We start from the raw sequence: 26,334 nt of genomic DNA, 5'->3' as shown, positions 1-26,334 counted from the left end.
ACAAATCCTGAGCATGAACACACTATAATTTCTGTTTTGGATCCATATCTTGTAACACATGAAAACTTTCTGACACAAATTCCAGTTCACAAGATTTGGTAGATGTCTTTAACATCTACCAAAATCCAGCAATTTATAAGGTGATTTGTGGAAGTGAACTGATAATACAAAACTAGGTGAAACTTTTACATCAAGTGGAACAATTTCTAACATTTTGGAAGGAGATATGTCTTTCTGCTGATTATACACACTTGGGGCTATTATGCTGGGATTTTGTATGTCCTGGGAGTCTTCTCCAACAAAAATCAATCAAATTATTGCTGTTGTTTAGTTAATATTTTGTGTATTATGATTTAATTAATATTTTACTTATTGCTTCATTTATATCTCACCATCCTCCTAGGCCACTACACAAAGTAAGCCATGAATTAAAATAGCTAAAAAGCACTGTCATGTTATTATTTTCTTTATAATTACATCTATCAGACCACATAAGAAAAAGGCCACAAAAACTGCATGTGATTGGAGAGAGCCAGAAGTTCATATATAAACAAAGATAGTTCAGTCCATGAGAACGAAAACAAATTCCACAACTTTATTCCATCAATAACTTTATTTGGATCAACTAAAATTCCACAAAAGAGTGCCAGCTTTTCATTTTCCACATTAGGCTTGGTGATACAAAAATACATAGTGGTGGTGGCTGAGATGCAGGTAAGTCCACAAACATGTTCAAGTGGTTCTGTGGTCCTGCAGTCTGCAATTAAACTCAGACTGAAAAGACATTTCAGTCAATGCAATCCTAACCTGATGGGAAGTTCTGCAGAAGCCGAATGCTTGTGTATTGCTGTGGAATTTTTGTTGCTCATAAATACTTTCTGTCCATGGAATTCAGTTTTGTTAGAATTCATATATTAAATTCATTATGTTTCAGATGTGGATCTTCTTGGACTACATATCTCATAATCTTTTATACAGATGTGGGAACCTAAATTTGGCTCACCTGGGAGAAAGGCCTAAGCTAAAGTCTCTGTTGGCCTAGTTAGGCCTGAACAGAACATTAGACAGACCTCTGCCTCACTAACTCACAAAGTCTTCAGACTTAGGCTATTTCTCAGGTGAGCAAAATTTAGGGGTTTGTGTATAGTTCTGGTCAGCACACATAAAAAAGGATACTTCAGAATGGGAAAAGATACAAAAAAAGAACCACCACATTGATCAAGTGGCTGATGCAACACTACATGCTACAGTGCTTAGCACTGTGATGGTCCCACTAGTAGATAGACAACCATTAGGGGAACAGAATTCTGAGCCACACAGACCTTTATTTCTTTCTCTCTTTTTTTCCAATTTGCAAAACTTCTCATGCCCCTTAAGGGGCTTCCAATGGGCAACTTGTCATGTTCTTCACTCCCATATTTTTAAGCCCACATAACTTTTTTTCAAAAATGGGCATGATTTCTGGCAATATCTAGTCTGAAAGAAAAGACCATACTAGGCTTAAAAGAACCCAGAATTTTTTTTTTGTGGGGGACTTGTTAAAGGTTCTTTTTAAATCCCTTAACATTTTTTGAAAACATTTTGTGGTATCACAGGCAGGTCTTCTATTATGTGGACAGCTCATCCATAACCTCTAGAAGTTGCCTCCCCTGATTTAGTCAAATCACTAACGTTACAACAACCACAACCTGGACCTTACCAATAATCTTCAATACACTGGAATTAACATGAAGCTTAGAAGACACCACAGAACTCAACTGATACAATTTTTTTTTAACCTGGTGGTAGAAATGAGTTAAAGAAAGCATTTAAGGGTCATCTAAAAGAAAACAGAGAAGGGAATCTAACAAGAAGGAAACCTTAGGGAGGGAACTGCATAGATATTTAAGACATTTCCTTCAGGGAGGTCACTCTACAGATACTGTAACGCATATTCTACTTCTGAAGACTGATGGGCTACTCACATGCAGAGAGCTTCTACACCTGCTTTGGCAGAAGCACTTGGTGACACAAACCCAGATCCACTTTCTGCATACACTGTTGAAATTGCCAGAAATGCTGCTCCTAAAAGATGCATGGGGGGAAAAAGTTAAGCACCAAGGCAAAGCGTTCTAATCATAGAACAGTCTTTTTATTCCTTAAGCATCTGGAGAAATGTGGCATGTTTTTGAGTCCAACTCCAAAACTGAAGATAGACCTCAGAGCTTGATACAATCATTTCAACACTTTTCTGTGTGGTACCTTAAAAGCCTTAATGGTACCTTAAATAGATATAACCAAACTGCACCTCACAGACCAAAAAATGCATCTTCATATCATTAAAGCCTCAACAGAAATTCTGGATCACTACTTAGAATTCCTTGTTATTTGCGACTCAACATTAAATTCAAATTTTGCTCTTCATCTTGCTACAAATAGCTGTGGTTCAACTTTTAAAGCCTACACACTTTCCATTACCAAATCCTGTCAGGAAACTATATTTTTTCTCAATAGAGAAGGAAGAAGTTCACAGGTTCTGAAGCTGAACTATTATTAGGAAGAACAAAGCTGAATGCAAGTTTATTCACCAAGTTGCTTAAAAGTTGGTGGCTTCATTGCAAATCACATTTCATGCAATTATCAGAGTATTACAAATAATGACCCAAAATTTCTATGTGGAATCTAATGAGATACTTTTGTGGTTGGCCTGCTTACATCAGCAGAATTGGGAAAGGGAGGTAACTCCATTCTGCACACCCTCAAAAATCTGTTCCAGAGCTTTGGGCACCTCTGGAGCAGATTTTGGAGGGCGGAGTGGCTTCTACATAGGAGAAAAGCAGGAGAATCCTTCCAAAATGGACGTTGAATTCTACCTTCATGAAATTAGATTCTTCCCCCTCCCCCCACATTTTTTTTAAATCTGTGTTTCACTGATGGCACTCAGCTCTGATTTAATTCTTAAGCAAATATGCAAAAGTGTTACCTAAGTGTCAACCTCCCAGGATCAAGGAAAGTTATCTCTTAAAAAATAATTCATTATGTCTATAGTTCCAAGCTACTTCACAGTAAATGCTGTTGTATTTTTTTAAAAAAAGAAGCAATGCAATTTCTTCCATTACAAAAAGTTACTAAAATAACTTTTTAAAAAAACCAAGCAGAACGGGTTACCATTCAAAACACACTTAAGTAATGATGACACACATGACTCTTAAATATAAAAGTAACAACATCGGTCAATATAAAAAGACAGTGGTTAGCTGCAAGATCCAGGGGAGGTCTTTGTTGTTTAATCGTTAAGTCATGTCTGACTCTTTGTGACCCCATTGACCAGAGCATGCCAGGCCCCCCTGTCTTCCACTGCCTCCCGGAGTTGGGTCAAATTCATGTTGATAGCTTTGGTGACACTGTCCAACCATTGCATCATCTGTCATCCCCTTCTCCTCTTGCCTTCACACTTTCCCATCATCAGGGTCTTTTCTAGTATTGGAAAAGTATTGGAGCCTCAGCTTCAGGATCTGTCCTTCCAGTGAGCACTCAGGGTTGATTTCCTTCAGAATGGATAGGTTTGTTCTCCTTGCAGTCCAGGGGACTCTCAAGAGTCTCTTCCAGCACCACAGGGGAGGTCTACGACAGAGTAACTCTAAAGGAGTCAATTTAAGTTTTCTCCAAGGCTGCCACCCAATTTGAACAACAGCAATAGGCGACTGAGGCCACAACTTTGTCTCTTTACAAAGCTTAGTCAATGCTGTCTTCAAATGTCTGGTTCATTCCCTCCACTTGTCCTGATGATTCTCCATGGAATGTGCAAAGTCCACCTGATGCCAAGGATCTTAGACATAGCTTGCCTTGACCTGATTTAATACTCTCAGGAAGGAAGAAATGTGGAAGTATCTCTTTAATTAAGATCTTGGCAACTGTCATGGCAGTGTCTGTCCTAATGTGGAAGGCTTCAATACATCCTGTTAGTTGGTCCACCATAACTAAAAATATCAATATCTCCTACTCTTTGGTAATTCAGAAAAGTCAACTGTAATCTCTGAAAGGGGGTATATGTCAATGTCTTATTTACTCCACACAAGAAGGGGCACTACCTTATAATGTCACAATGATAATAAAACTTATACTGTAGCCTTTTTTTCTCTTAAAGAACTTAATTAAAGAGATGTGTTGTTTTTAATAAGTTATCCCAAGCACCAGCTGAGACTATGTTGAGGCATATTTGGTTCTTTTACATTGCTTGTTTGTGATATTATCTGGAAGATCTGAGTTTGTTTTGCAGGAGAATAAAAAACTACCAGCTACATTCAGCCTTAGTGGGATGTGGTGGTGCTGTGGGTTAAACTGTAGAAGCCTCTGTGCTGTAAGGTCAGAAGACCAACAGCCATAAGATCGAATACACACAATGGAGTGAGCTCCCGTCACTTATCCCAGCTCCTGCCAAACTAGCAGTTCGAAATCATGCAAAAATTAAAGTAGATAAATAGGTACCACCACGGTGGGAAGATAATGGTGTTCCATGTCTAGTCGCGCTGGCCACGTGATCACGGAAAAGGTCTATGGACAAACGTTGCCTTTATGGCTTGGAAATGGGGATGAGCACTTCCCCCTAGAGTTGGACACGACTGGACTAAATGTCAAGGGGAACCTTTACCTTATATTCAGCCTTATTTTCACAATAATCAAATGGATTGTGTAAAGAAACATAATATCCCTACAGTTCTAAGAGAGAGAAAAACTATTTTGTCTGATATCCCACTTGGAATTCAAGAACAAAATACAAACTTTTCACAATCCAATCTTACCTTTCTGTGCTTTAATCAGTTCTTTTCCAATTTCCAGAGTTACAAAAGCAGTACCATTAAGAACAATATCAGTAATTGTCCTCCAGGCATTTGCAGAAAGACGTTCCGAAGGAGAAATAAAATTTCCAGCTGCATTATTTATTATAACCTGAAGTGGAGAAGAAAAGTTTGTATTTGCCTTGAAATCAGCTCTTGCACATTTGAAATAACATCTGAAATAACCGTTTAAATAACGTTTAAAGCCCTAAACGGTTTAGGGCCTCGATACTTGACGGAACGCTTACTCCCACCTAGTGCGTCAGGAGGTGAGGTTGAGGAGCCTGATGCCGAGGGAGGCCCGGAAGGAAAAAACAAGAAACCGGGCCTTCTCGGCAGTGGCTCCTCACCTCTGGAACAACTTACCTCCTGAGATTCGCACGGCTCCCTCGCTGGGTATTTTCAAGAAACAACTGAAAACATGGATGTTTAGGCAGGCCTTCCCCCCTTCCAGTTAACTCCTAATTATTCTTCCTTTCTTATTCCGTTATAATATACCCTGTTTCTTGCCATCTTTGGGAAAAAATTTATTTCTTTTCATTTATGCAAATTATGTTATGTTATGTGTTATGTTATATGCCTAATTGTTTTTATAGTGTGTGTTGTAAGCCACCTAGAGTGGTCACAATCGACCAGATAGGCGGGGTATAAATGAAATAAAATAAATAAATAAATAGGGTGGTTTCAGAGCTTTCAGCAGAAGTCAAGACAGAAACCGAATATCAGCTAGAAAAAAGAAAAACAAACTTCGACAAAAGTGCAAGACAAGCAAGGAAATGTACAATCATCAGTGGCTTAAATGGCTTAAAGAGTTTCTGTGCAAATGTCAATATATGATTTCTACAGTCATGGAAGTCAACTCATGAAAAAAAAGCAAAGCAAAGCAACCAAGATACAATATGACATTAAAACAATAATTAAAAATTAACCAGAGTAAGACTTGCCCCAAAGGCTTTTATCACAAAATGATAATTTGATGATTTTATATTTACCTGCTTTTGCCAATAATTGGTGATGTGTAAGAAACTGATTCTCCATCTAAGAAACAGGGCTATAACAAAGTAAAGGTCCTATTTCCTGCATAGAAAATGCTCAACCATCTCACTTAGAGAACCATAAGGTTTAAGCAGCACCAGTAACTAAGTGCTACGGTACGGAGTGCTCCTGTTAGGGTCTTGCTCACTTCCAGGACACTCCATTGTACTCCTCTTGGTTGTCTGACTCTCCTCACCATCATCAACCGGCAGTCGCTAGTCCATGCCTACAGTGCATAATGTGGTTGGAATCAATTAGTGGTCCCAACCAGAGTAAACTCACCCCAATCAAAGGGGGTTACATAAGTAATGATGACCCAAAATCAAGTAACAGATTCAAGAGGTCTCTCTAGTTTGGACCACAAAATGGATTTAGGCATGCATTCTCACTGCATTTTTTGCTGCCTCCTTCCCCTGCTTCCGCCATCTCTCACTGTGCATGAATGGGATTGTTTTGGCTACTTTACTGTTAGTACATACAGTGCATATTATTAATAATTGGTTGCAAAGCCAGATGGATGTGCTTCAATTATGTCACAAATACCATGACTCCTCACTCTGAAATATCTCTAGAAACCAAATGATAACATTAGACAGACAATGATCCTATAAAGAACCATCTGGGATCACATAATATCTAAGCTAACAATGCTGTGCATTAAACATTTATACAGAAGGTCCAAGAAATTGCCCACTAAGGGAAAAATCTGCCCTTATTTATTTATTTATTGGATTTTTACCCCATCCCCCTAGACAATGTCTACTGGGGGCGGCTTACATGGATAAAAACACAACAATATGACATATATAAAAATCATCAAAGACACAATTATAGCAATTAATTGTGCCCCCTGCCACATTTTAGACTATTAATTGGCCAAGCAGGAGAAATACAGTACTACTAACCTAGAAGAGTTCTTGGTTTCACTGACTGCACTATTTCCTTTATGGACCTTAACCTTAACATCATGTTGTGGCCCATTAAAACAGACATGAGTCTGTGGATATTATAAATTGCTATATGAGCATGAATCATATAGCAATTCATAACTGCTTCAAAATATTCTTCAAATATAAATATTTGAAGCAATGAATAAATATTTGAATAAATACATTTATTCAAAAATAAATATTCTTCATATATAATGCTCCAGAATAGAGTAATCCAGCAGGTGATTTATCTGAGTTGTAGTCTAAAACCAAGATCTAACTGCATTCTTTTGTCATCCAACATCACTGGAATTAGATTTTTCTTCCTCTTTCCTTCCCTGGCATTATCCTGCTCCCAATGGCTTCCCCAGCTCTCTTGAATAGAGTTTTATGGTGCAGGGGAAACTGCAAGGAGAAAGGATGGCTGTTAATTCAGGCAGAAGCAGTGGGGATTAATGGGAATGTGCCTCCAAATGTGGGCTGAAAATACCTGGGGGAACACTAGTTTGCCGATCCCTGTACTAATGCATAGTTTTAAGCTGGCTGCATTTTCTAATATTACAAGCTATCCTACTTTTGAATAATATGCAGGTTATTTAAGGAGCCAGGAATCAATCTTTAATTAGGGCACTTACATTGGGAAGTCCAGCCACATTGATCAAATGAGACACCGCACTGCTAACTGAAGCTGGATCTCTCGCATCACACTGGACTGCATGTACCTGCACAACAATGTATCATCAATATCATCACAACCAAAAGTACATCACTCCCCAAAAGTGGAGATGGAAATAAATTGGTCTTTAGGAAATAAATTCCACTCACAAAATTTCTAGATTTGTTATAGATCATGCATAAATATTAATGGCATTTGTGAAACAATACCTTATTTCCTGTTTTAGAAGAAATTTCTTCAGCAGTTTGTTTTAGTACATCGAGTTTCCTACAAATAATTATATATTACACCTCAGTTTCCATTACATCTTATACATTTTAAGCTCAAATATAAAAACATAAGACACCTTAATATATGCACAAAAAAGAAAACAGATTGCAATGTGTACAATATTGCCATGAAATGCTTAACTGAGTCTTAATAGAGTTCATTCTGGATGGTTACTAGCCCCTCTTCAATTTACAACACAATGATTACTGAACCTCTATTTCTCAAGACAAGACCACAGCTACTGAAAAAGAAAGGGAAAGGCAGGGAAGAAAAGAGAAGAAAAGGAAAAGAAAGGAAAGGAAACAAAATGAAATTAAAAGAGAAGATCAGCAGAGCAATCAACAGTTTAGTCTGTTGTGTTCAATGAAGCCTAGGTTCATTAAGTGCCCGCTGGTCTACAGCATGGGAGTTGTATCTTCAGTTTGAAAAATCCATAGTCCATAAAATGCAAAGGTGATGTATTTACCGGCTTGCTATGACACACACGGCTCCCATACCAGACAGAGCACTTGCCATTCCTTTTCCAAGACCAGTGCCCCCGCCTGTGATAAAGGCCACTTTCCCTTTAAAAGAATCTGGCGGCAGCATCCCTTTCTGAAGAGGTGGAAAGAAGGCAGCTTGAGGAGCATTACTTTGGCACATTGCTTTTGTTCCATGGCTTAAAAACTGAAAAGGAAAAAAAAGAATTTTTAAATTTTTTTTCCCTTATTATCCCGCATTATCAATACAACCTACTACTACTAACTACTACTACTAAGATTAAAGGAATTAATTAAAGGAAAACTAATTAATTAAAGGAAAACTAAGATTCAAGGAATTAATGCTAACAGCAAATGTTGATTCGGCCAAGAAAAAGATGAAACTATGTCGTACCTCATCACTGAATGTCCAAAGATTGCACAGATTACAAAATTAGACATGATAGAGTGGCATAATTAGTGCACTGGTCAATATTCAAAAAGTATAACTTGCCAGCCTCCAAAAACCCATGGGAATATCAGTTAGAGAAGGTGTCAGAAAATGATGAAGTCAAGATCTTGTGGGATTTCCGGATCCAAACTGATAGACGCCTTGAACAAGACAAACCAGACATAGTAGTAATAGAATGGAGAAATGTCTGGATCACTGACATAGCAATTCCAGGGGACACCAGAGTTGAAAATAAAGAATTGGAAAAACTAACAAAATACAGAGACCTGCCAATCAAAACATCTCACTTGTGGTTGAAACACACCTCCGTGGTCCCCATAGTCATTGGGGCTTTGGGAACAATATCAAGAAATTTCACACAGTACTATAAGCAATTGCAGATCTCAGAAATCACACCATCAAAGCTACAAAAAATGGCAATATTAGAACAGCATACATATTGCGCTGATAATTAATAAATATTTAGGTTCTTAGTTAAAACTTGTATCTGATATATAACAACAGTCAATGTTTTTATAATCTTGATTGACTGTGCCTGGTGTTTTTAATAATAATAATAATAATAATAATAATAATAATAATAATAATAATAAAATTATTGTTATTATTGTTATTATTTAAAAACACTAGGCATATAAACATCTTATTACCAAGATTACAAAAACACAGACTGTTATACAATATTATTATTATTATTATTATTATTATTATTTTATTATTATTATTATTATTATTATTATTATTATTATTATTACTACTACTACTACTACTACTACTACTACTACTACTACTACTACTACTACTACTACATTGGATTTTTCAACATTGCTGTTGCGTATGGGCATACCAGAGAGTCAAGCCTAAACATCAAGAGGCAAGTCCTAAACGTTTGTGAACGAGGTCACATATTTTAAAAATATGGCTTTTGAAATTTTTATAGTAGTAGTAGTAGTAGTAGTAGTAGTAGTAGTAGTAGTAGTAGTAGTAGTAGTAGTGGTGGTGGTGGTGGTGGTGGTGGTGGTGGTGGTGGTGGTGGTGGTGGTAGTAGTAGTAGTAGTAGTAGTAGTAGTAGTAGTAGTAGTAGTAGTAGTAGTAGTAGTAGTAGTAGTAACATACTTGACAGATATTCAGTGTGTTTTTGTGGATACCGTGATGGCTTAGGATTCAGGAGGCCTGGGTCTGAATCCTCGCTCAGCTTGCAGTGGAAGTGGTAAAACCATTCCATAACTATCTCACTTACAATGAAAGCCCTATTAGGGCCATTATAAGCCAGTTCCAAGTACATAACAAAAAAACTGGTAAGAGCTCAAGTGCTTCCCATTTATTATGCAGCTGTAATCTGGAAAACTAGGCAATAACATCGCCCAGAATTGGAATAGAAAGACTGAGGTTTAGAAGGTGTCTGCTTAATGATACTTTATACGTTTATGACAGAGACAACATTTGATGTTATAATGCAGAACTGGAAAACTCCATTATAAGTCAGCTGCTTTCCCAACAACGGGTTCAAGGTCTACATTCAGGTAGCAGGATCCTACCGTTATCTCCTGAGAACTTAATCCTGTTTGGGCAGAGTCCGCAAACTAATTACCCTAGATTAGTCAATGTATTTCCAGCGGAGTCTGGTGTCCCAGTGACAAATAACTGTTCAAATTTTAGAAAAAAAAGCTAAACATAGCTGTGTGGTCCTTGTGTGATATTAAGGTGAGGACAGGCAACACCTTTATTGGAACACTATTTATTTATTTATTGTGGTCAATGACCAGGAAGATAAAAATATATTATTTAGATAAAATCACACTATTAGATAATACCAAAGACATTGGACAAGACTTGTCACATCAATGCAACATTTTGGGGATTCTCGTATGTATGCACTTCTTTCTTTATTCATATTAGAGTGTTGTACAATTTAAAATCATGCACACATATTAAATACAGAAAAAATTAAAACGATAATTAGACCATTTTTGACCAGAAGCAGGCTACTTCAATAGCATTATCTCTGCCATTTGCTAGATCTTCTTTTGTAGTCATCTTCTTTTGTACACATAAATTATACAAACTTATTTTGTGGGCATAAACCATAAGCACATAAATGCTGGATTGACCGAATTTCTCCACAGCCACAGAAAATTTGTCCTGTATCCAAGTAGCCTCATTTTACTTGATCGTTCTTTGATCTTTCTACCACACTTTCCATAATATTTTGGGGCACAGCCTGAGGAAGATGGAATTATATCAAAAGCTAGCTGTTCAATGTTTCAGTGGTCTAGTAAAGGTGTCACCTGTCCTCTCCTTTATTCACATTTTGGAAACTTCATTGCCATCAGTGGCCAGTGAAACAGAATCTCAGTGGACATTGAACTGTAAAAAGCTTATGTAAGTACCAGTAATTTATTCTTATAGAGAACAGCTGACATTCAAAGAGTTGCTTAAGTGCACATAGAGGAGCTTGGGATACTTTTAAATATTGACTTTGAAAAACTGAACACTTGCCATTCCCTCTTCCCCAGTGACTGATGAGAAACTGTTTGTGAAGGGCCCTTCGGTGAATCATTGAATTTAGCAACCGTGGGGAGGTGATTTTTGACTAAAGATGCCAATGCTGCTTGCAGCTCAAAGTATAAGGAGACTTGCCAATCTATCATTAGCTCAAACACCATCCAGAAGGCATATTCTCTGGAATGGTGGCACAACTGCCAGCTGCTCATGCAGCTCCATAGGAATCTGAACCCGGCCCCTGCACAAATGATGGCATACTTCTAGTAAAACATTAAAGCACCAACATTTAAAGCTGGAGAGAACCTATGGGTGGATTCTTAAAGCATCAAACTACTAAACTAAGAATATCACACAATTCTGCAAGTCTCCACTGCACATTTACTTTCACAATATCAGTGCAATATAGGCTCCTACTTCATAAACCGTTCCCGTCTATGGGCTTGTTACCAATAAAACCTAATGGAGATGAGGGGAGGGGGCTTTAAGCTTTGACTACGCACAGCATCATAGGTAAAGGTTCCCTTTGACATTTAGTTCAGTTATGTTTGACTCTAGGGCATGGTGCTCATCCCTGTTTCCAAGCCATAGGTTTGTCCATAGACCCTTTGGTGATCACGTGGCCAGCGCGGCTAGACATGGAATGCCATTACCTTCCCACTATGGTGGTACCTATTTATCTACTTTAATTTTTACATAGTTTTGAACTGCTAGGTTGGTAGGAGCTGAGACAAGCGACGGGAACCCTGTTGCATTGATTCGATCTTATGATGGCTTTTCTTCTGATTCTGCAGCACAGAGGCTTCAGCGGTTTAACCCACAGAGCCACCACGTCCCCGTCATAGCATCATACAGGATGCTAAAGATTTCTTGGATCACGAGAGTGACCACCGAAGTACCAAGATGAAGGAATCAAGTTTTTAAAAAATCATCATGACGTGTATGCATGTGTTCTGTCACCTCAGAACTGCATTTTAGCAACCCTAAGAATTCCAGGTGCTATTTAAAGAGATTGATCAGGGCCACTACCCAATCCTAAGCTTTCACAGCCAAGCCAGACTTTGCACCCAGTCGTCCGGTGTCACCTTCTAGTCTATCACTCTATCTGCAACATCACATTAAGCACCATAACCATGTAGAAAGCTGAAATGTTCGACCACGTACAGTAATAAGAAACGAATTGTACACATTGTTGCAGCTGAGCTAACCATTCAAGGGAAAAGGAAAACAGGAAAGAACTTCCCGACTTAAAAGTGACAAACTTGGATGCTGCAGGAGGGGAAGCTGCAGTATCTAGTCACTATTGCCACGATGATGCCCCCAACTTCTAGCTAAGAAACAAGATCTAACAACAATTCCGTGTTGTGGCAGACAGAGGAAAATCAGCACACTGCCCTTGTTTGCACAGTAAGTCCACCGTCCCAGGCTTTAGGAATAAGCGCCTAGAAAAAAGGGGGCCGCATGTTGGGAAACCCATGTCCTCTGCGGGGTGTTTCTGAACAACTTCCAAACTCCCCGTGCAACGTATGTGACCCTTAAAGACAACACGAGAAACTTCTGCCGCCACCTCTTTAAGAGGCCGCGAAACTTCTTGGCCTTTTCATCTGCAGCGCCCAGGCGAGCTCAGGGCGACGCCTCTTACCCGCAAAGGAGACGCAAGCAAGCGGGGGGCGAGCCTAGCCCCCAAACCACCCTTCACGAGCAAGACCCACGGCGTCATGGCTTCCCTCTCCGGAGTCCGAAGGGCAAGAGCGAGGGGGCTGCCGAGGGGCCCCGCCTCCTCCTCCAGCTGATTTTCTCAGAGCCCCGGGAGGGGCGTGGCCGAAAGGAGGGAGGGGCGTGGCCGAAAGGAGGGAGGGGCGTGGCCTAAAGGCCCGCTGGGGCTCTGAGACACGCCCTCTCCCGGGTCTTGCACAGGCCGCGCGCCTGCATTGGGTATAGACCCGCTGGGGCGGGCGGGGCGCGCTCTTGTAGCCAAAGGCGAGGGGTTAAAAAAAAAAAATGAAGAGGTGGTTTTGTTTTCTTTAAAAATTGGAACAGGTAGAGAAAAGTCATACTACTGAGCATGTGCAGAGTGTTAATCTTGTTTCTTCAATGGCTTGGCCACCGCCAGTTTCTCCCTTAACGCACACGGTTTTAGTTTCAAAATGTCTGAAAAAAGAAGGTGCTGAATCTTCACAATTGCACAGAAAAAGTCTGCACCCGCCCTCCCCAAACAATATCATATTTAATTTTGTGCCGGTTGTTGCCCACGGAACGCTCAGTTGTAGATTTGCAAAAGACATACAGGACCGGGGGGGGGGGGGAGTGAATTCGGAAGTTACTTATTTAGAGTACCTCTTCCATCTCCCTCGTTTTTACTAAATCTTTTCCCTGAGTACGTAGAGAACCATCAAAGCCACGCATGCGCACTAACCATGCGTACCTCTAATAAGTGGTTTCCTCCCGGCTATGCCTAGGTGGCGCTGTTTTCCCTGACAGGACCCTGGCAACTCGTCATCGAAACTTCATGTCTATGGTCTCGGAAAGCGCCTCTGGGAGAAATGCGCATGCGTGCTAATGGTGGGCGTTTGAGGGCTCGCTTGGTGAGAAACCGGGAAGGCGAGGCGGAGAAGGCGTCTCTGGCTCCCATCTCTTTCTAGTCAGGATGTGGAAACTGTGTCCAGCGACCACCCTTGGACCAGGTAAGGCAAGGGATGTCTCACAGTAGAGGGAAGGAGGGCATGTGTGGCTGGGTCGCTTTTTTCAGTCTGGTCTCCCATCGGTTCTACAGCATTTTGATTGCTTCAGTGTGGAGTAATCAGCACGTTACATTACACGGAGACAAATAGCCGTTATTTCTTTAGGAATGCTCAAAGCTATTTATTCACACGGGAACGGTCCGGGTTGGCGCCCCCCCGCCCAAGACGTGGCAAGTTCCCTTGTTTGCTTTTCTCTGCGATTAATGACAGGCAGCATCACTCTCTCTCTCTCTCTCTCTCTCTCTCTCTCTGTGTGTGTATCAGTGTGTTTGGGGAGATGATTGCAGTTTGTTATGTTGTGATGTTGGCCTCCACCTAAACTGGTTCTCCTCAGTGTTTTTCCTTCACACTTAAGCAGGACCACGCAGATCTGGGTGGGCAGGTTACTTCTGCTTTGCTTTGTACTAGAATCAATATACTAATTAGTGTACCGAAATTAGTATTTTAAAATACTAGCATTAACTCAGATACAAATGGCTCAGGGCAGCACAAGAGGATTGTGCTACCACAAGGGCATTTGTGGTGGCATAAGAAGCCTCTGGCTGTCCCAACCCCACTACAGCTGGCATAGCTGTGAGTTTGACTCCTGTCTCCTGGCTTTGTAGACAGGAGCTTCAACCCATGGAGCTGCACCAACACTTAAGCTGCTACAAGAGGGACCCAAAAGAGATAATGAGATAACACCACTAGATGTCACCTCCAACTTCTAGCTGAGATCATTTGCTTATGGTCAAAGAGCTACAATCTGTTCTGGACAATACTAGTTCTTTCTCATAGGCTTGTGTGGAAGGCTTGGGCTTAAAGAGTAGTTTGGGCTAATCTTTAAAAGCCATAGAGTAAATAAATGTAAATGGCTGCACAACATGTATGCAGAGATAGGGAAAACTCTCTCCCCACACCTACTCTAGCAGCACTTTTGCGAGTCCTAACAGTGTCATTTCAGCAGTATGTGGACCGAGAACTCCCAGAAGTACAAGCTAGATTTCGAAGGGGCAGAGGAACTAGAGACCAAATTGCTAACATGCGCTGGATTATGGAGAAAGCCAGAGAGTTCCAGAAAAATATCTACTTCTGCTTCATTGACTACGCAAAAGCTTTGACTATGTGAACCACAGCAAACTCTGGCAAGTTCTTAAAGAAATGGAAGTGCCTGACCACCTTATCTATCTCCTGAGAAATCTATACGTGGGACAGGAAGCAACAGTTAGATGTGGATATGGAACAACTGATTGGTTCAAAATTGGGAAAGGAGTATGACAAGGCTGTATATTGTCCTCCGGCTTATTTAACTTATATGCAGAATATATCACATGAAAGGCTGGACTGTATGAATCCCAAACTGGAATTAAGATTGCTGGAAGAAATAACAACCTCCGATATGCAGATGATACCACTCTGATGGCAGAAAGTGAAGAGGAATTAAAGAAAGTCACTTATATGTGCTTCTAATTTAAAGATATAAATGTGGCCACTGTGTTGCAGTTTTTCTTTATTTCTTTTGTTGCCTAAGAACTGGGAGAAAAAAAACACAAAATTGGAATCAGTTACTGTCCTGTGTTACATAACATTTACATGTTAAAAAATTTATTTGTTCCATTTAGGCCAGAATGAAAAGAACTAATGTATGTTTCAAATCAGCAAGAGGATGCCAACACATTTAAACAGTACTTGACTAAAATTCAAAGTCACATTAACCCTCACCACATTTTTTTTCTGTGCTTATACAGCAAAATTCCCTAATGAGCATGGAGAATATTATTTCAATATTTTGAAGTGCTGGGAAGTGTTTCCTAAGTGCTGAGAAACCCTCCAGAAGTAGTTTTCAATGCAGTGTTGCAAGCTGTGGGGGTGGGTGGGATGAACTGTAAGTTCTCTGTTTTTTTTTTTTTTTTTTTTTTTTTAGTTTTTAGTTTTTTGCCTTGGTCTTGCCTCAGCACACCTACAGCACACCTACCAGTTTTCCCGATTGTGGAGAATGATGCTTTTCTTCTCTTTTAGATAAACTTTTAAAATGAAGTTATTTTCAAATTTCAGGACAAGCATATCAGCTTTTAGTTGGTGTCGAGTATGTTGTTGGACGTAAGAATTGTGCAATTTTAATTCAAGATGATCAGTCAATCAGCCGAAGTCATGCAGTCCTTTCTGTTAGTCATCCCCAGATGAATCTTGTAAGTGTCTGGCATACAATGTTATAAATGAATTGGGAAATGTTTTTTCTGTTAGTCACATCAGTAGATGTACTGGGAGATTCGGAAACTTCTGTTTAAAAAGAGTTTGAAATGATAGAGAAAAGATAGCAAGCATGTAAAACTAAAGGACATTAGATTAAAAACAATAAGGGCAACTGTTTTTGGTGTTTGAAAAGTTTTTTTAATATCATTTTCAGAGTCAATCCTCTTCATTTCCCGTGTTAACATTAAATGACACATCTAAATATGGTACTTTTGTTAATGGAGAAAAACTACAAAATGGTATTCCTAGAACATTGGAATCTGGTGACAGAATAACTTTTGGAGTCTTTGAAAGCAAGTATAGGTATGATAAATTTCTGCTTACTTTAAAATGTTTAGAGGAAACCAGTTGAGTTTGGGCTACTCTTTAAAAGCCATAGAGTAGATCTAAAAATTAATGAGAAAGAAACGAAACATTGTAATTTCAAACCTTTTCTAGAAAAGCTTTGAAACTCTGTATCAGTAATAGCAAAAAAGAGCCATACACCAAAATCCAGTTGTGCATTTACGCAAAAGGCATCACTTTTAGAGGTGCTTTGTCTCAAGTTGAAAAATCTCAGTGGATATTACCTCTTATATATTGAGTTGCATGACTCACAACAGGATTTCAGGCAGTAATTACTAAGCTCTTTTAAAAGATAATCAGGTATGCAATTCTTCACCACTTAACTAAATGCCACAGATGTCCAGAAACACAGTCTGGGATTTCACTACGCATATCTCCATGTGATCCTGAATCAGTTAAAAAATCTTCCAGAGGTCTTTTACACACTTATGAGATTCTGCCCTTTCTTCTTCATTGCACAATGTGCAAAGGACAGCTCTAAGATACATCTTCCAAATTCACCTTTTCTGTGGAGCCTTTAACTCAGTGTCCTAGTTCTCATGCTGCAGTTCATAACTAAGGGTCAGATTATACATACCCTGAGATGAACTCATGTTTTCCCTTCTTAAAGAGATTTCCTTAGTGCTTTGTGACTCAACAGTTGAATTTTCAAATCAAGCATATGTTTATGTAATAAAAATGTAAGATATTTAGTTAAGAAAAGTCAGTGCTAAGGTTAAAAGAACTTATTTCACCACTTAAGGGAACACAGCTTTTTAAAACATGCTGAAGATATCATTTAGTTTGACCTTAAGCCCAAGGATGTGCAACTTAAAATAACTAAATATTGCTTCATTTCCCTCTCTCTGTTTCCCCTGCACCAAATTTTAGTTGTAATCTCACTGGGGAAGAACCTATTCTCTTTGTAAAGTATTGTATTGTGCTCTGCAAAGCTTCATTATTTATAGATAAATAACTATTCCTTTTTGTTTTTGCTGTGCATTGCAGAGTAGAGTGTGAGTCTTTGGTTGTATGTTCTTCGTGCTTAAATGTTTCACAGAAAACTATGTTAAGTAAAAATGTTCTTCAGCTGGGAGGCTATATAGTGAATGATTGGAAGGAAGAATGTACTCATCTTGCTATGATCTCAGTCAAAGTTACTGTAAAGGTAAGTGCTTCTGGTAAGGCAAGTACAGAATGGTTTTTTCTGGGTCAATTTTTTTTAAAAAATTAAGTGAGCCATAGCTATATACAGTGGTGCCTCGCAAGATGAATGCCTTGCGGGACGAAAAAACCCACAAGACGATTGGTTTTTGCAATCGCTATGGTGCCTCGCAAGACGGTTTCTTCTATGGCCATGCTTCGCAAGATGGTTCCCCCTCCCTTCAAGACCGATGCCTTGCAAGACAAATAAATTTCATTCGTCTTGTGAGGTTCCCATAGAGAACCTCGGAAGACGATTTTTTCGCAAGACAGTGAAAACATTCATCTTATGGGGCACCATTGTATGTAACAATATCTTTCTTCCTTTCCCACTAATTCATTCATTTGTATGAATGCATTTGCTTTGGGGCCTTCGAGAGATCGCCTTACAGTGTAGCCTTATATGTATTTCTGTTGAAATAAGTCTCATTGTAGTCAATGGGATTTATATCTTATATAGGTGCACAGGATTGCAGCATGAGACAGCAGAGACAAAAATTATTAGAAAGAGCCATTTTGGAATAGAATAAAAAAGAAATGATAGTGGTGAGTGGACAGTGGGATTTAAATGCTTTTGAGATACTGAAACATGAAGAAGTGCCACTGAAAAAACATTTATTGAATAATTTGATGGAAAGGTAATCAAACTGAAGTTTGGATGCAGAGGAGTGTAGCTATATGCAGTATCTACTCATTATAGTATAGTGGATAGGGTGATGAACTAGGACTCAGGAGGTCTGCATTCAAATCTCCACTGAGCCATGGAAACTCACTGGGGGTTTGAAACTGGTAAATCCATTCCTTAAATATCTCAATGGCCTTGAAAGCCCAGTAGGTTCATCAAAAGTCACTTCTGACTTGACAGTACATAACATAACATAAAGGTACATGCATAGCATGTATGTTTCAAGGTGATCATACATGATTTTGATAATGAAATCTTCAAGTGCAGGAATAAAGAAAAGTCTGGTTGTATTAAGTTAGCAAAGAAGCTGCAGAGAAATGTAGATTATAGGAGTAAAAAGGGTGAGTGATTCACAAGTAGGCAGAGGGAAATTGTAGGACTCAGATAAATTGAGATGTATTTGAAAATGATTGAAGTGTGTATGGCATCTGTTTGCTGTTTATGATAGGATATTATGGTATTCTGTTGGCTGGAGGAGGTAATAAATAATATTATAAATAAAATAAATAAGGCAATTTAAATGTCACCTGTGGATCATGATAGTGAAAGTCTGTTAGGTAAAGGTAAAGATTTTCCTTGACATTTAGTCCAGTCGTGTCTGCCTCTAGGGCGCAGTGCTCATCCCCGTTCCAAGCCGTAAAGCCAGCATTTTGTCCATAGACAGTTTCTGTGGTCATGTGGCCAGCGTGACTAGACACGGAATGCCGTTACCTTCCCACCATGGTGGTATCTATTTACAGTGGAACCTCAACTTATGAACGTCCCTACCTATGAACATTTCGACTTAGGAACTGCTCCGTTCACAAAATTTTGCTTTGACTTGCGAACGGAGCTTCGACTTACTAATGGAAAAAAGGTGTTCTGTTTAAAAGGTGTTCTACCCTTTTTTAAGCTAAAAGGTGCTTGGTTTTGTTTAAAAGGTGCTTAGGTTAAAAGGTCTTGTGTTTAGAAGGTGTTCCCTCCCCCCTCCTTTCCTGCCCTTTTTTTTTCACCTAAGTTCATCTTAGGTCAAAAGAAGAAAAAAAGAAAAAAAATTCTCCCCCTAATGGTAGAGTATGGATTAACCAGCTTCGCATTAGTTCCGATGGGAACTAATGCCTCCACTTGCAAACGGCGCCTCTACGTAAGAACCAAAAACAGCCAGAAAGGATTAAATGGTTTTCAATGCATTCCTATGGGGAATTTTGCTTCGACTTACGAACTTTTCAACATACGAACACCGTTTCAATATGGATTAAGTTTGTAAGTCTAGGTTCCACTGTATCTACATGTATTTGCATGCTTTCAAACTGCTAGGTTGGCAGGAGCTGGGACAAGCGATGGGAGCTCATTCCATCATGTGGATTTGATCTTACGACTGCTGGTCTTCTGACCTTGCAGCACAGAGGCTTCTGCAGTTTAACCCACAGTGCTACAACATCTGTTAAAGTACTCTTATATTTGCAAGACCTATTCCTGGTTGGGAAGAGTCTTTATCTAATGCGATGCTACAAACCATGCAGGAATTACATTGGGGTATGTATTAGGGATGAGAAGAGTGATGAATGATCAGAGTAAGACTATTGATTTTGTGCTATTGTGCATTACAGTAATAATTTTTTGCTTTATTTGTAGACAATATGTTCATTGATTTGTGGTCGACCTATTGTGAAGCCAGAATATTTCACTGAATTAATTAAAGCGATTCAGGCAAAACAGCAGTTACCAACACCCGAAAGGTAATGATGTATAAGATATGTCTCAGATATTGAAAGGGCTTAATTGCTGTAGTTGTATAGTCTAATATGTAGTTTTTGTTAAAATTATGTAAGATTTTCAAAATTCCCTAGCTGTGGCACACATCTCATTCAGATAATGCATACGCATTATATTTCATACAGTACCTACAGAACATGTTGAAAAACAGCCCTGACACTTGCTTAGTGCTTGTGTGAGAAGTGATTATCTGATGAAAGAAAAAGTTCTGGAATTTGCCCCTGCTTGATGTCACTTCATGAAGGATAGTGAGCACAAGATGGTATCTTGTAGACCAGTGGTTCTCAACTTTTTAATCCCCCAATGTTATTCGACTAAAAATCAAAGAAGCCTTCACCGCTAGTTCTGCTGGCCAAGATTTTTGGGAGTTGTCTATATTGTGTTTTCTACCACTGACCTTGGGTTACGAAAGTTCTTCAGTAACTGCAGGATATCCTCAGTTATACTGGCTTCATTTTCACAGGTTGCTATAGAGATCTCTATGGTAATATTTTCAAAGTAGTGTATTTACATTTGGGAATACAGGTATGTGCACTAACCAAACATTGCTTTTAAATGAAATTATATACAGTGGTGCCTCACACAACGATGTTAATTGGTTCCAAAAAAATCAACGTTGTGTGAAACATCGTTCTGTGAAACACCATTTCCCATAGGAATGCATTGAAAACCGGTTAATCCGTTCCAATTGGAACGGATTGCCATCGCTGAGTGAAAATCCCCATAGGAAACATCGCTGTGTGAAACAATGTTTTCTCCATTGGAATGTATTGAAGCCGACTCAATACATTTCAATGGCTTTGCGAAGTCCTTTTTCGCTCCTCTAAAAGTGTCTTACAATGTTTGGAAGCCGTTTTAAATGCTTGCAATGGTTAGCCCACCTCCTGAAACCTATGCAAACTGATGTTGGTGTTGTTCTGACACTTCGTTAATTTATGGTAATTTTTTGTTTTCTCCATTGAAAACCATTGAATGGTCTGTCTAATGGTTTCCAATGGAGAAAACAAAAAATCATCATAAATTAACGAAGTGTCAGAACAACACCAAAATCAGTTTGCATAGGGTTCAGGAGGTGGGCTAACCATTGCAAGCATTTAAAACAGCTTCCAAACATTGTAAGACACTTTTACAGGAGCTAAAAGGGAGATCGGGAAAGGGCTCTTTGAATTGGAGTCAAGTACTGTTTAATTGTCTCTTACATTTACAGTTTTTCTCCTCCAGTTGATGAGCCAAGTATTAAGAATGAAAAAATTGATTTGTCCCTCTGTCTTGAAAGAAAAACAATCTTCCGGGGAAAAACGTTTGTGTTCCTAACTGCTAAGCAGGTAACTGGCTTTGTACTGCTCTTTGAAATTGCAAGATGGGGGGATATAATGAAAGATAAACCACATGCAGGAATTACGTTGATGTCACAAGTGCACTATGCTCAACATACTGTATAAGGGCTCCATGTGAATCATGAGAAGCGGGGCTGGATCACTGACCCCACCTTGGACCACTCTCACTAGTGATTGTGGAGTGAGGTAATGATTGTAGAATTTACACAAGTGGATGTGGGTGGGAAACCATGTTTAATGTCAGCTCCTTCCAAAGAGAACTAATAAGAAATCTGATTCCTTGACAGACATATGATATTTTAAAATCTAAATAAGGAAGTTTCGGACTTCTCAACATCCTGAACTTAACGTCTCAGTCAGTTTTGGACTTTAATTCTGGTAATTAGTTGAACTGCATTCATGTTAATGAAGGTAAATGGACAGGTTTCAGAAGCATGTAGAAAACTGATTGAAATGCCATGGATCCATGCTTTATCACCTTTCTGTGTGGGTGGATCAGAAATGGGTCTTGAGATTGCACATTTGTTCTAATCTCTATATAGTGGAATGCCCAAAGTGAAGGCTGTTGTATTTATTAAAGTAAAGAAACTCCCTGCCTTCTTTTCTTTCAAGAGAGAGTTCAAACCACAGGGTTTTTTAGTATCTTTATGGCAGCCATGTGGTCATAACAAAATAAAATCCAAATGCAGAAATAGGCAATAACTTTATAGTCCACTAAAAGTAACGACACAGTAAGTGAGCTTTCGTGGATTAAACACCACTTCATCAGGGTTGTGCCAGTGTGAAGAATTTATAGTCAAAAAACTTAAAGTCCAAAAAATACAGGGCAAGATTTTTTTTCCAGGAAAGTTGCTCTTAGATGTTAAGTCCAGCAGTTCTTGTCAATTCACCAGACTTTTTCTCTTAGATGAAGTGAAGAGTCTGGTTGCTGTTTTGTGGATGCAATTTAGGCAGCCATTTCTACAAACAAAGAAGTACAGATATTATTGTCTATTTTTGCATTTGTTTTAATTGTGTAGATTTTATATTTATTTCTAGCATGCAAAACTGAGTCCAGCAATTAAACTTGGAGGAGGAGAAGCAAAGCTGATGAAAGAGGGAGAAGATGCTGCTTCTTCTTTGGTAGCGCCTGATGTTTGTGTCATTGAAGTAGGATTCACAAACTCTCAAGCATCTATATCTGATCTGGAGAGGAAATGGACTGAAACAATCACCGCTGTTTTGGAAAGGTGTGGTAATATTATCTATGATTGGGATTGCTGAGATCTTAGCAAGTGGATGGTCTTTTCAAATACTTGGGTTTCAGGTTGTGTGTTTTTGGGAGATGGACTGTCTTATAGTACCTCAAAGATAAATTGGTGTTTATTTTTCATAAGTTTTTGTATATCCAACCACACTTCTTCAGATGACTTTGACATTCAAGAAGTTACTAGATTTTCTTCATTGCGTTCTACTGATCTAGTGAAAAGCTATTGTATTTATTATCACAGTGTTTGCAGAATGACTTAGGGGGGAAAAGAAACAGAAACATATGAGATGGTAGGGTTAGAGTATACCAAGAAATGGTGTCTAACTTTTTAGGCTGCTTAAACCAGAAGCTGATATTTCCATCTTTTGTAAGAAAGGAGCATTGGTGAAAACCTATATGCTGTTATTATGCTGTTATGTTTTCATAATAGACAACATGTTTTCTGTTCTTTATTGCAAATGATACTGGGATCAGAAATCCCCAACAGATTTACAAAATATGTTTACAAACATGATTTTTTTAAAAACACAGTTTAAACTTTCTTGTTGAAGCGAAAAATTGTTTTCTTTGGGTACCTTTAACTCCAGAACTAACTGCTGTAGTGGTGGTGGTGAGGTTCTTGTTTAGCTAAGGTTAATCAGTTCTAGAATATTTCCTTTGTTTCACAAATGGGAGTTATTTGGTATGAATTCACAAAACTATAGTTGGGGAACTACAGAAGTAGGAGAACTGAGTGCTTCACTTGCGGGCTGTGGGGCTAGTCTGTGCTGCTAGCACATCAGTTCTGAGACCAGCACCTGTAGGCCTGAGTTGTCATTTATTTATTTATTTATTTATTTGATTTATGACCCGCTCATCTGATCAAATCGACCACTCTGAGCGGTCATGTGAAGGTACAGGCCCTTGTACTACTTTGAATGTGTCAAGAGAAGATTTTCAAAAGTAGGAAGAAGTGCAATGTGCAATGCTTGGATTCTGGCTGAAATGTTTTGTGGTCTGCTTAAAGGTCTGCCCTTTAGTGGCAACTGCGGATTGATCTGCTTTTGTGTTTTTCTCACAATGTATTATATTATTAATAGGAATAAATATAGGACAATTTCAGAAGCAGAAATTGGCCTAGCAGTTATCTTTGCATCCACAGAAAGATATTGCAATCCTCAAATTCCATCTGATGCAGGTAAAAAAATATATATTTAACGAATCTTTTCTTGTTGGCCTTCAAAAATCTTTATTACTTATCACTAGACATGAAAAACACTGTGTAGAATTTTTTTAAATAATGTGGTAGTATGCTTTCTTATTAATGTCTCAGTGTTTTGCATGTAGCTGGAGATATTTAGCCTTTAAACAGGAAATAAAAACATGTTTCCATTTCATACTGAATTCCTTATTTGCTCTACCTTTGTGAGCATGTGTATGCAATTTCTGTCTTCCTCCCTTTCCATTTTTCTTCTGATTTTGGCCTTGCCAGACTGATGAAAAGGTTTACCAGGATATTGTTTGTGAAACACTGAAATATATTTAAAATAAAAAAATTGTAAAAATTGTGTGAAAAGGTGCACCGCATCCCAAATGGACTCTTCTCCAGTCCTGTACAAAATATAGAAATAGAAAATAAAACTTCCTAATTTTTCATTGGTGCTCACTTTCTGGGATTTTGGTAATTGGCTAAGCACAATGATAGTTAGTATAAGTGTTGTTTTAATTAGGATGTGACAAATAGAAATGGATGTGCATCACAGAAGTGCATTCCTTTAAAGTAATAGGATCTAGGCCTGTATTCAAGGCCCTGCTTGCACTCCTGTTGTAATGAACTGTTGTCCAGCATGAGTGATATACTTCTAGAAGAGTAATTAATTTAATTCATGTTGACGAAAACCAATGAGATAAGTTTTAAGAATCTTTTGGAAGCCACCATACAATCCAAATTGAGTACCTAGGCAAATTCATGGAACTGTTCTTGCTAGTGGAACTTTTGCCTGTCATTGAATAACAGTTTCAAGCCCCTAGTGTATCATAAAATGGTGTATCATTAAAAGGAAAAAGAAACAGTTTAACTTGCTATGTTTGAGTGGGTTGTTATCCTTGAAAATATGAATAAAGTACTCTCTCAAGCATGTTGAATTAATTGTGCATATCTCTGGATTGGGGGCCTTGTTCTTTTTTATTTTTTCACTCATTTGATTATATCAAATTCATGTGATGTATTTTCAAAAAAGTAACTGTGTAAATCTGTTTCAGCATGTATACAAAAATTAGTCTTCAAGATGCCACAACTCTTTTTAAAAACATTTATTATACTTCATGTGATATATCATATAATTTGAAGGAACTGGAGACCTGTTTGGATAGTTTATGTTGCAGCTTGGAAAAGTGATGACTTTTTTGTACATGATTCTGAAATACTAGCAGTTGTTCTTCCCTGATGTTTTAAGGTGTTGGTGTGAAACCTTCAGCGTCAATTGTTCAAGGACCAAGCCTTTCTCAGAGGGCAGTTGTAGAAGAAACTGTAATGCCCACTGCCGTGAGTGACATCACAGTATATGTACCAGACACAGAAATGGATCAACTGATGGATACGTGGTAAATTATTGTTGGGATATTTCTGAGCTCTTCATCAGTACAATTTCAAGAGCAAGTTATAGTCATAACCCAAATGTCCGGTTTCTTCACTTTCTTATTCTCTGATATTATTAAAGCCAGGGGCATCTTGTTTTTCTTGAGCAGAAGCAGAAGAATGTATTCATGGTACAATATTCCATGTCAAACTAATCCTAATTTACTAACATCAAGAGACTGAGTTTCACATCCTGAATGTACTTGCCTCCATGTCTCTGTTTTGGTAATTTCTAGTTAATTAGTCATAGAGACTGCTACTGAAGACTCATTCTCTGACTAGTGCAAATCTTGGAGAGATTTCATCAGGCCACATTATTTCCATGTTATTTCTTTTAAAGATACAAGTGGCAGTTCTGTGTCTGCCAGAGGCATCATCTGCGAATGGGTTAAAACCTCATGCTGTGCATGGTAGGCACGTCTGACAATTCATGATTGTCTCGTGATTTCTCTACCAAGCTAATGATGGGGTGGGCAAGGCATTAAAATAAAGATATTGGGAGCATTTTTAATTTTTTAACAATAAGAACACTGAGGGGAAAAAAGAAGAGATGATTGAAATTAGTTGGTAAGCAGTATGGTACGATAGCAAAAGCAGGATAATAGAAAGTGCAAAATCACATGATTTTTGCTTGGCTTGAGGAAATAAATTCCTTCAGGGATTGTTCCTTGACTGCAAAGCTCAGTGGATTTTCAAGTTAACATTTGAATCTCTTTATAATTGTCACCTTCAGTTTCATGGAACTTAGCTTTTCTTTCACTGCCCATAATACTGCATTGTTCTATTGGGGCTATATTGAAATGAAATGAATAAATAATAAAAAAAATAAGTGCCTTTTGTGTATAAATGACATAACATATTTTGGGTTCCAGCTCTTCTTCTTTTTTTTTATAAACTTATTTTCTTGTTGCTTTAAAATGTTTACTCTGCATATAAAAGGAAGATACAAGCAGTAGTCTTATTAAAATGATAATTTAAATGTCTCAGTTGGATGTTTGCAGAGATCATCCTATGGCTTCAAATTGTTATTGT

At 38.5% G+C, this 26,334-nt stretch overlaps 2 protein-coding genes across 4 annotated transcripts in view; one reads left to right on the top strand and one right to left on the bottom strand.

Moving 5' to 3' along the window:
* DECR1 (2,4-dienoyl-CoA reductase 1) overlaps positions 1 to 12,972 on the bottom strand; it is a 16,561-nt gene extending 3,589 nt beyond the window's left edge. Inside the window, exons 1-6 of the mRNA XM_072999096.2 lie at positions 12,802 to 12,972; positions 8,194 to 8,393; positions 7,667 to 7,724; positions 7,417 to 7,503; positions 4,782 to 4,929; positions 1,965 to 2,064 (exon numbers count right to left, since the gene is read on the bottom strand). Of these exons, the coding sequence (XP_072855197.2) occupies positions 1,965 to 2,064; positions 4,782 to 4,929; positions 7,417 to 7,503; positions 7,667 to 7,724; positions 8,194 to 8,393; positions 12,802 to 12,879 (671 nt within the window). The 5' untranslated portion in view covers positions 12,880 to 12,972. The remainder of the gene's footprint in view (positions 1 to 1,964; positions 2,065 to 4,781; positions 4,930 to 7,416; positions 7,504 to 7,666; positions 7,725 to 8,193; positions 8,394 to 12,801) is intronic.
* NBN (nibrin) overlaps positions 12,475 to 26,334 on the top strand; it is a 26,905-nt gene continuing 13,045 nt past the window's right edge. For 2 of the 3 annotated variants that reach the window (XR_013545307.1, XM_020813814.3), the window contains exons 1-10: positions 12,475 to 12,566; positions 13,619 to 13,843; positions 15,935 to 16,068; positions 16,287 to 16,435; positions 17,465 to 17,624; positions 19,959 to 20,062; positions 21,307 to 21,424; positions 22,475 to 22,665; positions 23,765 to 23,862; positions 25,121 to 25,268. Coding sequence is in view for 2 of the 3 variants with exons in the window: in XM_020813814.3 (XP_020669473.3) it covers positions 13,807 to 13,843; positions 15,935 to 16,068; positions 16,287 to 16,435; positions 17,465 to 17,624; positions 19,959 to 20,062; positions 21,307 to 21,424; positions 22,475 to 22,665; positions 23,765 to 23,862; positions 25,121 to 25,268 (1,139 nt within the window). In the remaining variant the exon portion in view is untranslated. Of the gene's footprint in view, positions 12,567 to 13,618; positions 13,844 to 15,934; positions 16,069 to 16,286; positions 16,436 to 17,464; positions 17,625 to 19,958; positions 20,063 to 21,306; positions 21,425 to 22,474; positions 22,666 to 23,764; positions 23,863 to 25,120; positions 25,269 to 26,334 lie in introns of those variants that run through there. The other variant, XM_078393583.1, reaches the window with a different exon arrangement.

This window comes from Pogona vitticeps, chromosome 4, assembly GCF_051106095.1.
Source record: "Pogona vitticeps strain Pit_001003342236 chromosome 4, PviZW2.1, whole genome shotgun sequence".
Taxonomy (NCBI): Eukaryota; Metazoa; Chordata; class Lepidosauria; order Squamata; family Agamidae; genus Pogona; species Pogona vitticeps.
Note: the sequence above shows the minus strand (reverse complement) of the source record. Positions and strands in the feature narration are given on the sequence as shown.